The sequence below is a fragment of the Sinocyclocheilus rhinocerous genome, unplaced genomic scaffold (genome assembly GCF_001515625.1).
Source record: "Sinocyclocheilus rhinocerous isolate Xijiao unplaced genomic scaffold, SAMN03320098_v1.1 scaffold861, whole genome shotgun sequence".
Lineage (NCBI taxonomy): Eukaryota > Metazoa > Chordata > Actinopteri > Cypriniformes > Cyprinidae > Sinocyclocheilus > Sinocyclocheilus rhinocerous.
In genome coordinates, this window is record NW_015640043.1 from 911,739 (window position 1) to 927,415 (window position 15,677).

Consider the following 15,677-nt stretch of genomic DNA (forward strand, 5'->3'; position numbering starts at 1 on the left):
AAGCAGTTTTCTGTTGGTCAGTGCGGCAGAATCTAGTGACCAACTTTATACCTGTTGTGAAATCTGCATGGGGAAATCTCGTGTCCTCAAGTAAAATTCCTGATCACACTTATTCCTATTAAAATGACTCAATTTTGATCTTTAAAAAATTGCAAAAAGAACAACAACAAAAAAAACAAACAGTAAATGTGACCACATCTTTATTTCATTTTGGGGTGAATTTAACACTTACCTTTTTCTCAAAAGACACCAAACTAGTGTAATGATCAGTAGCAGTCCTAGCATGGAGGCCACTATTATTGTTGCTAGAATACCTGAAAGGAGAATTAACCTGATAATTAACAGTATGTTTAATTATTTAAAGAGTTGGTTTAATGCAGCATGCCTTGTAATTGTTTTGTATGACTTTGTAAATATTATGTTTACAAAGTGCCATTTTTGTAATATAATTGTAAACATTTTATCAAATAATACGATCATAACCTGGTTTAAAATGACTTTTAAGCATCAAGTGAAAGTCAGTGACATTAAAGTCAACATGAAATGGTATTTGCAACCCATTTTATTTCCACAATGTGATTGATTTCAGAGTGAAACAAGATATTCAACAGGGGAAAAAATGACAGGACTTGATTTTATCCATTGGGAATTGTTTGAATCATGAAAAGTGGATGTTGGCAAAGGAAGTAAAGTTTTTATATATATATATATTTTGCATTAATGTTCGCTTATGAATCATGCATATGAATGTGTGAAGAAAGTTTTGGGTAAATTCTGATTTCATGTTGACTTGACAAAGTTAAAAATAACTCCTCAAATAAGCCCAGATTAGCTTCTTTGGTTAGCAGCTCTCAGTATGATTAGCAGTCATTTCACACTAATGTTACACAACCGACATAATGCACAAAAATACACAAATGTGGCTATGATTATACATGTGGTGACAAAACCCAGTGGTGTCAAATGAGACACGCATGCACACATACAGGGAGCAGGGGTTTAAAGTAAAGATATCTGTCAGGCACTGCTGCACTACAATTAGAACTAAACCATAGATACGTCAAAGATAAAGTCCTAAAGTCATGCTAAGTGCACAAACATGCCCTCTCCATATGTTCAATCTTATGTCAACAGCAATTATGTTGTGACCAAAGACAGTGGTGACGCAACACTGCAGCTACGAGTCACTGCATGGCCACCAGCTCATTGCCTGTGAGTGTCATAACATAAGACGTCACGTCTGTTAGCCAGAAGTGAGGAAATCTCTGACATCACAAACGCACACACACACATACACACACACACACACACACATGCACAGACTGTTTTACTATAACGTACCCCAGCTCATCCAAGTAAAGTCTCCTTGGAGAAAAGAAAATTGAGATTTTCTTTGAGAGAAATTGAATTGAGAGGAAGGTTTACATCATTTATACATCATGAATGTATACATCAAGCTGAATACATAAGCGTTCCATTGATTTATGGTTTGTTAGGATAGGACAATATTTGGCCGAGATACAACTATTTGAAAATCTGGAATCTGAGTGTGCAAAGATGTGGGACTATCAAGAAAAAAAAACCACACAAGATATATTAAAGAGCGTTTTAACAGTTTTTGTTCATACAATGAAAGTCAGTGGGGTCCAAAACAACACTGGACCCCATTGACTTTCTTTGTTGGGAGAAAAAATATCTTCTGTGCTCAGTAGAAGAAATAAAGTCAAACAGGTTTGGTATGACATGAAGGTAAATAAATAGAATAAGCAGAATTTTTGGATAAGATCAGAAAATTTACTACTGTGAATCATACAAGCTCCAAATATTCTGATTAATGTAAAACTTTTAACTCGATACAAATAGAAATATAAACATACACTGTTTCTTAATATTCAGACATCACTTCTGAACACCATTTAGAATATAAACAGGGACATGTTTGTCCTTTACAAGTGGAAAAAGTGATAAATGTTTAATTGCCGTTATGCTTTTATTTTACAATCCATGATCTTGACATTTCACAAAGAATTATATAGACCAAAATCTGAGTCAGTGTCCAAAAAAGGGTTATGCTGTCTGCTGTCTCTCTGGGTTCAGATCACACCCGCCCCCCCCCAAAAAAACAGTACCACACAGTGTTCGAAAATGTGAGAATGTTAAAATGCTTTAAGTGCTGATTTTGTTCCTTTGTCCCTTTGTCAATTTGCACTTGACTCTTTTCAACCACAGAATACAATTACTGCAATATACAGCTCAACTTTTCCCAATAAAATGTAAAAATATGTTTTGTCTTCTGTCTTTTTGTGCATTGAATATCATAATTAAGATTGTTTGAGCCGTATTCTCCCACAAAAACCTCACTAATTCTTAAAACAGACCAGCTTTTAGTCTAGACTAATCATTAGATAGTTAATCTGGATCCTGAAGGCTGGAAATTTTGGGGTCCTGTCGACATCCATCTAGCAAATGTTGTCTAGCATACTGTCCAGTTCGTTGGAAATTAACTGCAAACTTTTCATAACCAGCAGCGTAACATATCATGGACATTATTTGCTCAACAAGTCATTTCATCTACTGCAAAAGCAAAACTAGTTTGAGACAAAGACTGTCTGAGTCTCAGAGACAGTGTTAGAGGGGTACCATCAAACTAAATAAATATCATTCAAATGACGTGCTAGCCTTAGAAGCTGAGTTGACTAAATAATTGTGCGTGACAGCGTACTGCAGAAATTTAGGCTCTCAGGGAGGTTTGCGGCCCTCACTGGGTCTAATCTTCCCATTCAACACGTTGAGGTCTATGGTAAGTCAAGGCCGAGTTGAAGTCCTTTGGGATTGTGGCTTGAGGATGCCCTATGGTGGTTTTCATGTTTGGGTTTCTATGCTGGTTGATCTTCTTCAGCATGGCTTCAGCCAGTGATTGTTCGAGCTCGGCAGCCTCATCTCGAGATCTTCCTTGTATGAGTTTTCTTATGGTCTGAAGGTCTAGATCAGACCGGCAGTGCAAGTAACTCCTGAGGTTCAACTCCGGAAAAACGACCTCTCTCAGAGCCACAACCATCAGACCCTTTGCATGGTATCTCTCGAGCTGATGCACGACATTCTCCTCCAGGGATACAAAACACATCCCTTTACCCGTATCAAATGCTTCCATATACCATGGTGTTGTTGTGTTCTTCCCAACGGATAAGGAGTAGCCAGAATTGCTTGGCACCTTGTTCTTCGACCACTGCTGTTTCTGAGTTGCTTGGCTCCAGTGTCCCTGCTTTTTGGTCTTCTTCAACTTCTTATCCTTTCCCGATTGGGAACTCAACTTTGGCAGAAGTTGGTAGAGTCTCTCATCAGCCAAGTCCGCAAGGTCACCCACCAGAAGCTTCTGGATGACTTGCTTCCTCTGAAAGGGGGACGCCGCTGAAAGAATACCGTGCAGTCCTGCACCAGACACAATGTAGAGAGGTGTTCAAGCTTAGATTTGCAACAAAGGACTGCTAGGGTAAAGCTTGACTAGAGCAGGGGCTAGAAGGAAAACTGACCTTTCTTCTCCATAATTCAGCTTCTTAGGAAACATTGCCATGCAATAAAGAATGCAGCAAGAAGCGGTAGACTGAGATATCGATGGATTGAGCCTTCATGCTAGGATGTTAGCAAACAGCAAGACTGAAGTAGATCACAAGCCTCCGGTGATGACAGCAAACCCAGACTTCTCTCATAGCAACAAAATGCCTGACATTTAGAAACAAACTCTGTGGTGCACCAACTCTAAAACCAGGTTTAGAGGGAAAGATTTATGTCAGTTGAAGCATCTAATTTAAAACCCAGCATTTGTTTTGAAGGAGCCTGCAGTAGCAAAGGTCTTTCATTGAGGAAAAAAGGTAACAGTGCATAAACGGAGGCCTTACACAGATGTTGAAAGAAAGACAAAGCCAACTTGAAAGTTCATATTCCTATCAATTCTTTGATAGGAAACCATGGCACTTCTGTTCAAGCATTGCAGCAGATATTTAAGCACTTCAGGTTTAGCCCTTCATTAGGCTTCCTGGCCATATTATACACAATCAAACAGCAAACTAGACTCAACTTACCATCCTTGAAGGAAACCAGTACCACTCTGTTATCTGCGAGTTGTGGTTTCCGGTAATTTCCATGAAGTGGCACAGTAGCAGACTCTTGGGCATAGGAGGCGTACAGCGCTGTGGCCAATGCCAAAAACTGTAAAAACACAACAGTAACATTCCTACACACAATATGGACAGCAGAGACTATTGCCTCAGAGTTGCAAGTCACACACAAAGTGTCAAGGTTTGGCTAGTTAGCTGTTTGCAGTTCTGACAACTCTCGGAGTTTAACATGGTAATATACATGGCAGTGTATACATGGCAGTCTTGGCGAAATAGATCTGTTATCCTGCTGCTGCTGCGGCAGAGCAAGTACCGAGACTTGCTACTGCCAATACATCCACAGACATGCTGCTGTGAGCATGTAGGAAATACTGCTGCTGCCCATAATGAAATAACCCCCATATATAACACATGAAATCACCCCGTCGCAGATCTATACAGGTGGAGCTGGGGAAGGTGGAGGATTTCTGAAGCATGCTGCAATGGCTACAGCAAGCACTAGCCGAATATCTGAATGTTGAGCAGCAAGCTCATTGCCTGCTGATATGAAAAGAAACCAATCAGCTGCACCATGTGAACAATGATATCATTACATCAGATTGAGCTAGAACTTATTGGCCTTTGGATTTATGCCATAACTACATGTACTACATCTATTGACAACCATTCAAAAGTAGCCGTGTATTCTGATGAAATAAACTTTTTTTTCCAAGCAACATGTGAATCATGTCTGCTGCTAATGGATAGATTAGCCCGAGGTATTATAGACCTACTTGAACATACTAACAAGCTCATTATCTTGCAGTGCAGATGAAGAGTATATTTAATAACAGTTGCCCGATTTGATTTATACTAAACCACCTTTTCTGGAAAGCAAAGCATCACCGTTGACATTTAAAGTACCTATTTTTGTGAAATACCTGTTTTCGTGAAATGGTAACTGGTCTTCTGAACACGGTCCATAGCACACTGGGATAGCAGGGCGGTGTGGTCAGAGAACCATCGTAGCGGTAATACTCATCCAAATGGGCTGGTAGCAGCGCACGGATGTTAAATGCTGGGACCTGTATTTTCTGATCTGTCAGTTCACAGATTAGCAATAGGAGAGTGTTAGCATACTTGTGCACATCTCAATCACAGATATTTGAAACTATATGAAAGTAATGTACCTCTGTACTTTATGCCATTCATGTATTTGAACAATTTTTCGAAAGCAGGGTTGAACTCTCCAATCTAAATTATATAAAACACAGACTGATTAGAAAATAAGAGTTATGCTGGGGGAATTTGTTGATGTGACTTTCAAGCACTGATTACAAGAACTTATTACAGGGACAATCACCATAAAGTATCGAGAGTTAAATGCCTTGCGGTGATGGCTCATTGCTTAGTTCTTGCGGGAATCAAACCAGCAACCTTCCGAGCACCAACCCCGAGCCTTAACCACTATACCACATCAGGTTGAGGTCTGGACTCACCTCAATGAAAACTCCCAGCACAGCCAGTCCATCATGCTTGTCCACTGCCATTGAGATGTTGGGGTATTTGTCAGAATTAAAGTGTACTACATGCATCTGGATACAACAGAAAAGGCTTGCTTCAATGAGGAATCATAAGTAAATCTATCTATCTATCTATCTATCTATCTATCCGTAGACTGAAACAATAGAGCCTTGAATGCAAAGGTCACGACCTAGTGCTGCATCTAAAACAGAAAACTTTTGCAGTGGAATATCCATATATTGCAATAGCATTTGTCGACTCGTTTGGACATGCCATTTGATTGGCTAAAGAATTTTAGAAGAAAGCCATAAATTCTCACAGTGTCTTTTCAGGTCTATTCACAGGATGTGCCTTCTGGTCCCTGGATAGAGAGGCAACAGGCCAATATAAAATGGCACAGGTCTGAACTACAGAGCCACAATAACTATAAGTTCTATCTTTGGGAACACATTTAGGTGTGTTCTAGGAACACAAACGGTGCAGATAATTTCCGTGTCCTAAAGTGATAAACAGAGATGGAGTGAGTATTATTTGGGACACCTCCATGCATGTTACTGAACATTGCATCATGCACTGTCGAGTCCCAACTTCAGGTTTCTTTTTAAATCCACTATAATGGGCTTATGCAATCGAAAGCAGTTTGATCCTGCACTAAAGGTGTTCATAGTAATGGATGAGGTCTCGTCTTTGAGGTTTGCGTGTACATATTTACTTTACCTCTCCAGCAAACTGTTTGCCATTAACAGTGTGTTCTGATCCAGTCAGCAGATTGTAAGAGCCCCAGTGGAAGTGGAGCTGAGCTGCTGAATATCTGTGAGGGAGGCTGGAGATGTACATGTGAGATGGCAAAGACAACTGCACTGTGGGTACAAAGGAAATAAATAATAAATTTCATCTTTAAGGTATGGTCACGTGCAAGACAAAAAAGGTCTATTCTGGCAAATGCATCAGATTCGGGTGAAAAACGATGCAAAATCTGCAAGGGGAAATGTTCCGCCAAATCAAAAAAGACCATCCCCAAAAATAAAAAATCTAATCACTACTACAAGTAATATAACATTTCTTCTCAATAATCCATATGATCCTGTCCAGAGCAGAAACGGTGCAAGGAAATTTTAATGTTTAAGGTTTTTGTTGCACTTTCACCAATAATAATTATGGCTAAGGCCTTGCGTATTTGACAAATTCTGCAAGCTTTTCAACTAATAATCCTGCCTAACTTTTTCCAAACTCAGTGTGAAATGGCTCCAAAATCCCAAACACAGTGGTACACTGTCAGGAAACCTCATCAGTATTCATCCTTGTGGCTAAAGCTCTGTGGCAGCAATGCACACTTACTGTAGTTAACTATACATTTCCCTCTCTTTCGAGCAGGACATGGCTCTTTGGAGTGAGAGTGAATAAAATAAGAGTGTCTTAAGTAAACAATCACAGTCGAGAAATGGTAAATGGAAGAACTACAGTCTATTTAATGCACTTTTGACCAAAAATATAGCCGAAAATACCCATTACCTTGAAAAGCAGCACATGTGATGTTGTTTAAGACTTTACCTCGAATCACAACTTTGCCATTTTTTCCAGACTAAAATACAAACAGGTTTGTTTTATCATAATAAGTGGGTGATTACAAGAAATGACATGCAAAATAGATCCTTCTATCATTTTCTCCACGTTGACCTACAAATTAAGTTTGAGAAGAAAGACTATTTTACTTTTATGTGTGATGCACGGTCTCATTAGTTTAACAACCACAAATCCTTTAATCTATTGTAGTGAATAAAAGGTCTATGTTTTCACTCAGACATTACAATATGGAATTTAATATCTAAAAATGTACATTTTAAACGGTATGTAATGTGACAATAGTTATTAGTTGTCTTTAAAATGCAAAATGCTGTATAATCATACTGCACCAACCAGAGTGTCCGTTGTTGCTGAGAGTGAGCTGCTCATTGGTCGACAGGTTGTAGTTCTGGACCTGGATGGGCGGCAGGTTTGAATCATATCTCAGCAGATGTGTCTGGAAGTCAATAGGCGACTGGAATGCTCCTCCGCAAAATGGATAGTTGCTGGACCAGTTGTGTTCTCCGTCAGGTCCTGAAAGCAAAAATCAAAGAAAGTTGTGGTTACCCAAGTGTCCTTCCCTGGCCGTTTCTTATCTGGCGGCGTTTGAACATTTGATGTGGCCAGAATTGGATTGCATTAAAGTTTTGCTAAGACACAGGCTAAGGTCAGCGGTTACAGAACACTGCCTTACAAAATGAATGCCCTTACATGAATACCACACCCAACAATAAAAGATAATGTTTTGTTGCTTTGGGGGAGGCTTTGAAGTCATTCCAACAGTATAAACTCCAAGAGTATAAACTTGTCTAAGAGACATTTCTGGTGCATTGTAGAGAAGAGGGTACAGAAAAAGATAATTTTTTGAATAATATGGCAAAGTTTCTAATTAAAATAATAATTTCTAGGCTTTTTAAATGCAATTATCATTGCTTTCTACTACTGAAACAGTGGCAGTAAAATTGGTTTGCTGTCGCTGTGGGCTTAAAGCATCATATTAAGGGCTTGTGTATTCTTTGTCAATGATGATCATGGTTTTGTGGGCAGCTTTTGTTTTCTGGACTGCTGTAACTGCGAGATTTCAACACAATGTCTCTTTCAGAAGCTTTACATGTTCCTCCCTTGTGGTCATAATTACTCGCTGCTCAGTTCATTTCTAATCTGGACTAGCCTCTCCATCATAATCACATCAGGTGCCTGTGGCCTGTTCATAACCCTTAAACCATAACTGTTATGAAGTCATAATGAGCAGACCTCTACAGTAAAACATCTGCAGCTCACTGGTCTGGATGTGTTGGACATTAACACTGAACTGTTGGAAGCTGAGGTCATGCAGCTAAGTTACTTATTAAATACATTTAATGAATTTTAAATAATAAAATTAAATACATTTAAATACTATTATCTAACTAGTATTATTTAAATAGTAATTAAATATTTTTATATAATAAAATTGTATTCTATATATTTAAATTATAATAATTTTTTTTTTAAATAAAGATAATATGGGGTTTGTTGCAACTGACTAATTATCTGAGTCCAAGTTCGTGCCCACTCAAGTCCAAGTTCATTCACAATTGCCGTCCGAGTCCAAATCCTGAGTCCAAGTACCCGAACTCTAGTTGCTAGGGTGTTCTAGATGGTTGTTAGGTGACTGCTGACTCAAGTCAAAAGAGCCTCGTCCTAATAGGTCTCTATGATATTCTCTGTTCAGCAAGCCACATGATTGAAGTATCATTCATGTCTGTCTGGCATAAATTATGCTAAAATAATAATCTCAGCTAACTTTTTGGAGCATTTGTGCATCTGTTTTCATCTTAAGACCTCAGGCAGTGAGATGTTTGATGTCATTATGTCCCTGTATGTGATAGAAAACGGCCTTGACTCAGCTGAATTAATTCAGACTCTGAATGTCAAGAGCTCTCAGTGTTAGCCGCCACAAAGGACAACACTCATCGGAGCTCTGTTTGATGGGCATGATAACATCTAAACAACAGAACAAGCACTGCAGTGTTTCTCGTTGAGCTATTTGTCATGGTATTTCAAACAGTGGTCAGTTGGAAACTTCACTCATTTGTCACATTGTCTGCATGTCAAAATATATATTTTTATGATATACATTAACATTTTAATGGGCAAACAATTCCCATAGATTTACATTTTGGGCCACTTGGGCCAGTATTCAACCACTTAGCAATAGCCAAGCAACTAGAACAGCTAGAAACCACCCATGGCACCCTAGCAACCGCACTGCAACACCCTGGCAACCACCAAAACACTTTAGCATCATACCTCTGACTTCTGCATGAGTGCCACTCATGTTTTCTTCAGAAAATGCTAAGATCTAGTTTTAGTAGCAACTAAACTTAGCAATTTGCTTAATGAGGGTGGTTGGTTTGATAATCACATTGTCTAAAAAAAACAAGCCTAAATACAGCACATTACAAGGTAGTCTGACTTTGTAGGCACTGTAAATTTGCACGCAGAAGTGAAAATTATTTCACAAGTTTAACTGAAGGGACAGAAGAGATTCAGCTTGTAAATTGCAATGTGCCACACACAAAGACAGAATAATATTATGCATTGTTCTTTCCTAAGTACAGGGAGCTATGAAATTTCACAGGCAAGCAATTAGACGAACAATCTCTTCCCAAAATAAAGCCATTATAACAGCTCTGTTTTGCAGTTGAGGTCCCTTGAGTCGCCATATATATCAGTTCAAACCAGCCATAAAATAAATCAAAACAAGACATGTAATGTAATTACATAAAAGTGTGTAATTCCATACTCAATGATAATTACTCAATGAACCTGCAATAATTCAACAAGGTCTCCTTGCAAAGCCAGTGAGAACATGTGAGTGACAGCGGCATGAGGAGAGAGCTGGGTGGGCAAACTAACAGGAATCACATGGTGAGAATCATTTCAGAGCCATGAGGGCCAAAAGGGGTCAAAACGAGGTCATCTTTGCACCACGAGATCCCATTTTCCAGGAGCAACATGTTCTTTGATACCTCCTTCATGGTTGCCAGAGGGTCTCCATGAGCACACTGGTATGACATACTGGGATTGTTAGAGATAACAGTTAAAAAAACCTACCTTGGCTCATGAGCATGGTAACCAGAATCCCGTTTGGTTCCCTAGGTGCAGGCAATAGACCAGAACACTGCGACAGCGGCCGTGATTAAGCACGTTTATTTTAAAGCTCTTCAGTGTGTAAAGAGCACGTTTTGCTGGTCTCTGTAGCAGATGACTGGATGACCTTTACTACTGATGTGAAAACGACTCCATTATAAGAGAAGGCATTACAACTCAATTACTTGCAGTCAGGTGATAACCTAAGCTAAAAGTTTCACGATTGCTCCATCTTGCGTTTGATTGGACAAAATCAACATTTTTTTGTCAACTTTTTGATTGTGAGGAGTCTTTAATAGTGTCTCTCCGTAGCGAGTATGGCGTCAGGTTCAATTAAGTTCAATTAATTTCAAGGAATCGGTTTCGAATTGTTTGTTTGAATGAATCAAATAAAAAATGATTCAATGATTCCTTTGTTTCATTAAATCTGCACTGCTCACAGAAGTCTCTGTGTGACATTTTTAATATATTAAAATGTTTTACTAAAATTAGACAAAAGTTTGAGGAGCGTACGAAATTAAATCTTTTATTAAGCAAGGACACGTTGAATTGATCAAAAATGACAGTAAAGAATAATTCATCTAATTTGACTAATTTGAAATCTAATTCAAAATGCAGTTCTTTTGAACTTTCCATTTATCAAAAAAAATCCTGAAAACATACATCACAGTTTTCTCAAAACTATTAAGGTGCACAACTCTTTTCAACCTTGATAATAATAATAAATGTTTCTTTAGCAGCAAAGCAGCATATCAGAATGATTTCTGAAGGATCATGTGACACTGAAGAGTAATGATGCTGAAAATTCAACTTTGCATCACAGGAATGAACTACATTTTAAAATATATTAAAATAGAACACCGTTATTCTAATAATATTTCACAATATTACTGGTTTACTGTATTTTTGATCAAAAAATGCAGCCTTGGTGAGCATAAGAAACTTCTTTCAAAAATATTTAAAAAAAAATCTTATCAACCCAAAAGTATGCAGGTAAATATTGCTGTTTATGATTATATATTGCTATATGGCACATAAATACATAACTGTGTTCATTTTGTGGAAAGCCATTTTTATATTAAACATTTTGAATTGCAACAGTGGTTGTTTGATTGAAATTAAATAATAATAATAATAATAATAATAATAAAAGGTCTTCTTACCGTTATATGACCATTTTGCCCCTGAAAAAGAAACGGAAACAAATGTTTAATGCTTTTAAAGTTCTTTAGGAATCACTCAATTCAGTCATAAATCAGTCAAATAATGCATTCCATTGCAGCTGGACTCCATTCTGGTTGCATTGCTGCTCTGGTCACTGCTGGCTACTCTCGGTCAATCTGACTGACAGGCTGAGCCAGACTCTTGCTGCTCTTTCCCAGAGATTTCTGGTTCACAATGAGATTCCCCCGGAGCATGTATAATCCGTCACTGCTTAAAATGCTAAAGAGCAAGTCACTGGAAATCAAGGCATTCCTTGAATGATTAAAGTTCATAAGTTTAATTTAAATTAAATAACAGATGTTGACACAGAGTCTATAATGAAACGCAAAGCATTTTTGAACAGCTATTATTAATGTACCATGCATTAACTGTAAAGTAATGAAAACTTTTCCCAAATGATGCAGGAAATTATGATATTGTCTCAATATGAGATTTAGATTCCAAACAGAAAGCCGCAAAAATGTCCCAAGCAATTTGGTCATCGCTTTAATTCACAAAAGTTAATCTACCTTGCTGCTGTAGGACCACAAGTTTTTCCTGAACTGACCCTTTGGGGAAGATCTACAGACAAGATATTAACAGCGCAGTTAAGTCGGCACCTGAACGCTAATTTGGCATGACAAATGTTTCACCTGTGGTTTTCAATACACTGAGGTCATTCGAGGTCATCTGTCAGATCTTCAGACACAGCCTTGCTAATTCAAAGCATTTTGGGGTTCTGCAAATTCATAATTACACATTATGATTTTACGTTTTTACTTTACTCCCAAGGTTGTTCATTTATGGAAACAGCATTCACCCACTCATTATGCTAACAACTTAAATGAACTACCAGGAATCTATATTTGATGTTCAATTTTCTTCCAAATTACTGCTTCTACACCAGTATGAGGCTATATTGTCCATTTAAAGTGATGCAAAATGTTGCCAATTTTTACAAAAGCTTTCGACTGAGTACTAAAAAAAAATACATTCACAAATATGCTTAATAAATTAAGTAATTTTCTGAAAGTGATTTAAAAGAATGTAACAGAAATAAGATATAAAAATAATAACATTTTTCTGCAGTATAATATGCAAATGTAACATCTATAATCCATTATTCACCAACAAAAACTATAAAATAAGGTACCACATAATAACTTATTAGCAAACATTTCCACATTATGTTGAACACATCATTAATGATTCACATTTTCATTTATACTTTTATATGTAATAAACAATTTTGAATGCACATGACCTGTTAGGTGATAGGTTATCGTGTTTCTGACCAATCAACGGAAGTTAGGTTATTATAACGGGAGTTCTGCAAGACTTACCTGTGGACGCGAAGGGACACGCGATCAAGATGATGCATGTAAGTGTAAGCGTCATTGCAAGTGTCAAGGTACCGGCTGCTTCAGAAGTCGACTCAGAAGAGAGAAACCCTGACATAGCCTAGCTGTCGGAACCGGCTCTTATATCAAGCATGCTGCGCTGCGAGTTAAACGGAGGAGACGTCACGGAGATGACAGAGCAGCGCGCTCGTTTACAGTGAGTGACTTCATCCAAATCTGCGGCTGTGCCTCGAGCGAGTGTGCTGCCTACCCATACAGCATTTTGGCCATCAGAGGAGCATAGCTTTGTCTTAACTCTGAGAAATAGCTATTAGCCACAGGTTCTCAAACCGGTCATTTTAAAACTCTGCAAACAAGGTACAATAGAGCGTCATCTGATATGAGAAAAAAAAAAAATTACAGCTTATATGACAGTGATTATATCTCCATATTGCAGCATTTGTGCTGCTGTATATACATTATATTTGACTGGTTTTGCTGCTATTGCACCATAATTTATCATCTCGCAATTCATCTGTCAGTCCATGCGCACGAAACGCCGCTCAGCCAATCAAATTCGAGGACCGTAATTAATTGTTGCAGGCCTACATCATCATCATCATCATTATTATTACAAGCCTATAGATATACTGAATAGATAGGCTAAAAGCGCAACGATAATTCAGTTTATACATGAATAGTTTAAATTAATACATCCTAAAAACTTGCAGTCCATAACTGTGAAACATTTGACTAACATTGGTAAACATTGAACTGAATTAATGTTGGGTTAAACTCAGTAATGCTAATATATTAGTATATATTAGTGGATTATTATATATATATTAGTATATTAGTCTCTCCCCCTGCTGGTGACCTTGAAACAACTTCAAATGAGTCTTGTTTAGGTTTTCCATTTTTCGCTCACCTATTTTGGCTCTGAGGAAATTTAATTCCTAAATTTAAAAAATGGGTTGTGTTTCATTCTTGTTTTCCTTTTGTTTAAATTTTCTTAAAAGCCATTTTAAATCATTTTAAGTAGTTAACACCCGTGTTATTATGGTGGTTGTCAGTAGGATCCAAATAGATTTTTGGTAGCAGTGTGGTTATGCTAATTGAGCAGAAAGTGATGGTTGGATTTACTGGTTTAAAATTGGTTTTGTAAACTGCAACAGTTTTAAACTAAAATTTACAGTTTATTTTGTAAAGTTGTTTAGTGTATATTTTACAAAATTATTCTGGCAACCACATCTGCCAGTATTTTACTGTAAAACTAGCAGGATTTTACTGTTTTAAAACTAATTCAGTTCTATATATCATTTGTCATCTTCTGATATCAAGTTTGGATCTTTTTTTTCTCCATTTGTGCTGTTAAAGCTGTTGCGTCATGACTTAAGTAAATGCTAAATACTTGAAAAGCTGAGAATGTAACTGCGGTTGTTGACCATTCCAAATAAAAGTCTAGCATATTCTTTAAAATTGTGTAAAGAAATTCAAATGGTGGAAACGGCAGTCATTATTTTTATTATATTTTAAATACATTGAACTTCCCAACCATAGACATATGAAGTGATGTCACAGTTCATGGGTTCACTGACTCATTCTCGCTGTGTGTGTGTGTGTGTGTGTGTGCGCGTGAGCGTGCGGCTGTAATCGTGGCTGATGAGTTGATCAGTGCCAGCTGTGGCTCATCAGCTCTGCTATTTAATACCTGTGCAACCTGTCCTGTGTTGTCAGATCGTTTGGTGTTCCTGCTGTGTTTGAGTCTCCCTGGTCCTGCTCTTTGTCTCCTGTGGGCTCTGTTCCTGTCTCTCGTGGAATTTGTTCTGGATTTGTCTTGGAAGAGCATGGCTGCCCATTTGCTTCCCTGCTCTGCCTAAAGTGATTATGTGCACATACTTCATTTGACTCTTGCCGTCTGCCGTTGGCTGTCCCTTATAGAACATACATTAAAACATTATTCAGCCCCATCATGTATATAAGTATAGGCTATTAAAAATGTTAAATACATTGAGTGGCTCAGATGGTAAATTACTGAGGGATTATACTCATTTGACCTCATTTGACTGGTTCACTAAAAGATCATCTATGTGTCGCAGTGGGTGATTCACATAGTAAGTGACGTGACAAATTTAGATTGTAGCGACATTATAAAGTATATCAGTGTGTATAAGAAACAAAATCTCAAGAACCTTATTTACAGCATGGATTTTTCCCCTTCAGATAATGGCAGGTTTGGTTAAGACACCATTTTTGACATAATATTACAACAGGTTAAAAAGGAGAAAAGCTACTTATCACACTTTTCACTCAAGTGAATATTAATTTGTGCCAACATGCCTCTATAGCAGGGCATATTAAGTTGTTAAAATAGGAACCTGCTGTTTATTGACAGTAATTTACTTTTAATACTATCTAAAGAAAACAGAATCATTCGCAATCTGTTTTTAAACTCCAAAATCGCGTTAAAAATGTGTATGCTTCATTTACATAGCCTTCCTTATATGGTATCAGCCCATATATGGGTTCATTTGAAAGCTTGGAGTGTCTTCTTTACAAAGAATACCATAAATCTTGGTTTTAGGATTCATAAGGCAGTAAAATTAAGCTTAGAAAAGTATTCGTCCCACACACGAATTTCCGCCTAACGATTGCGAATAATTTTTTCGAAGAATGTGTATTTTATATATTTTTCACAAACAGTCAAGTCATATATTACAAGAAAGCTCTCATTCTCGGGAATTTGACTATGTAGATTATTTCATTGTGTGACAATCACAGATCGAATGATCTTCAATAGAATCGCGATGTGAAATTT

General features: G+C 37.6%; 1 protein-coding gene across 1 annotated transcript; it reads right to left on the reverse strand.

Annotated features, from left to right (window-relative positions):
• Positions 1-1,984: 1,984 nt before the first annotated feature.
• On the reverse strand, positions 1,985-12,991 carry LOC107752313 (carbonic anhydrase 12-like). The gene is made up of 9 exons (XM_016568259.1): positions 12,863-12,991; positions 11,480-11,500; positions 7,536-7,715; positions 6,336-6,478; positions 5,594-5,689; positions 5,285-5,348; positions 5,036-5,193; positions 4,080-4,206; positions 1,985-3,429 (listed from the first exon to the last, which is right to left on the reverse strand). Exons 1-9 carry the CDS (start codon positions 12,975-12,977, stop codon positions 2,768-2,770), a joined length of 1,566 nt encoding a protein of 521 aa, XP_016423745.1. The 5' UTR covers positions 12,978-12,991; the 3' UTR covers positions 1,985-2,767.
• Positions 12,992-15,677: the final 2,686 nt, after the last annotated feature.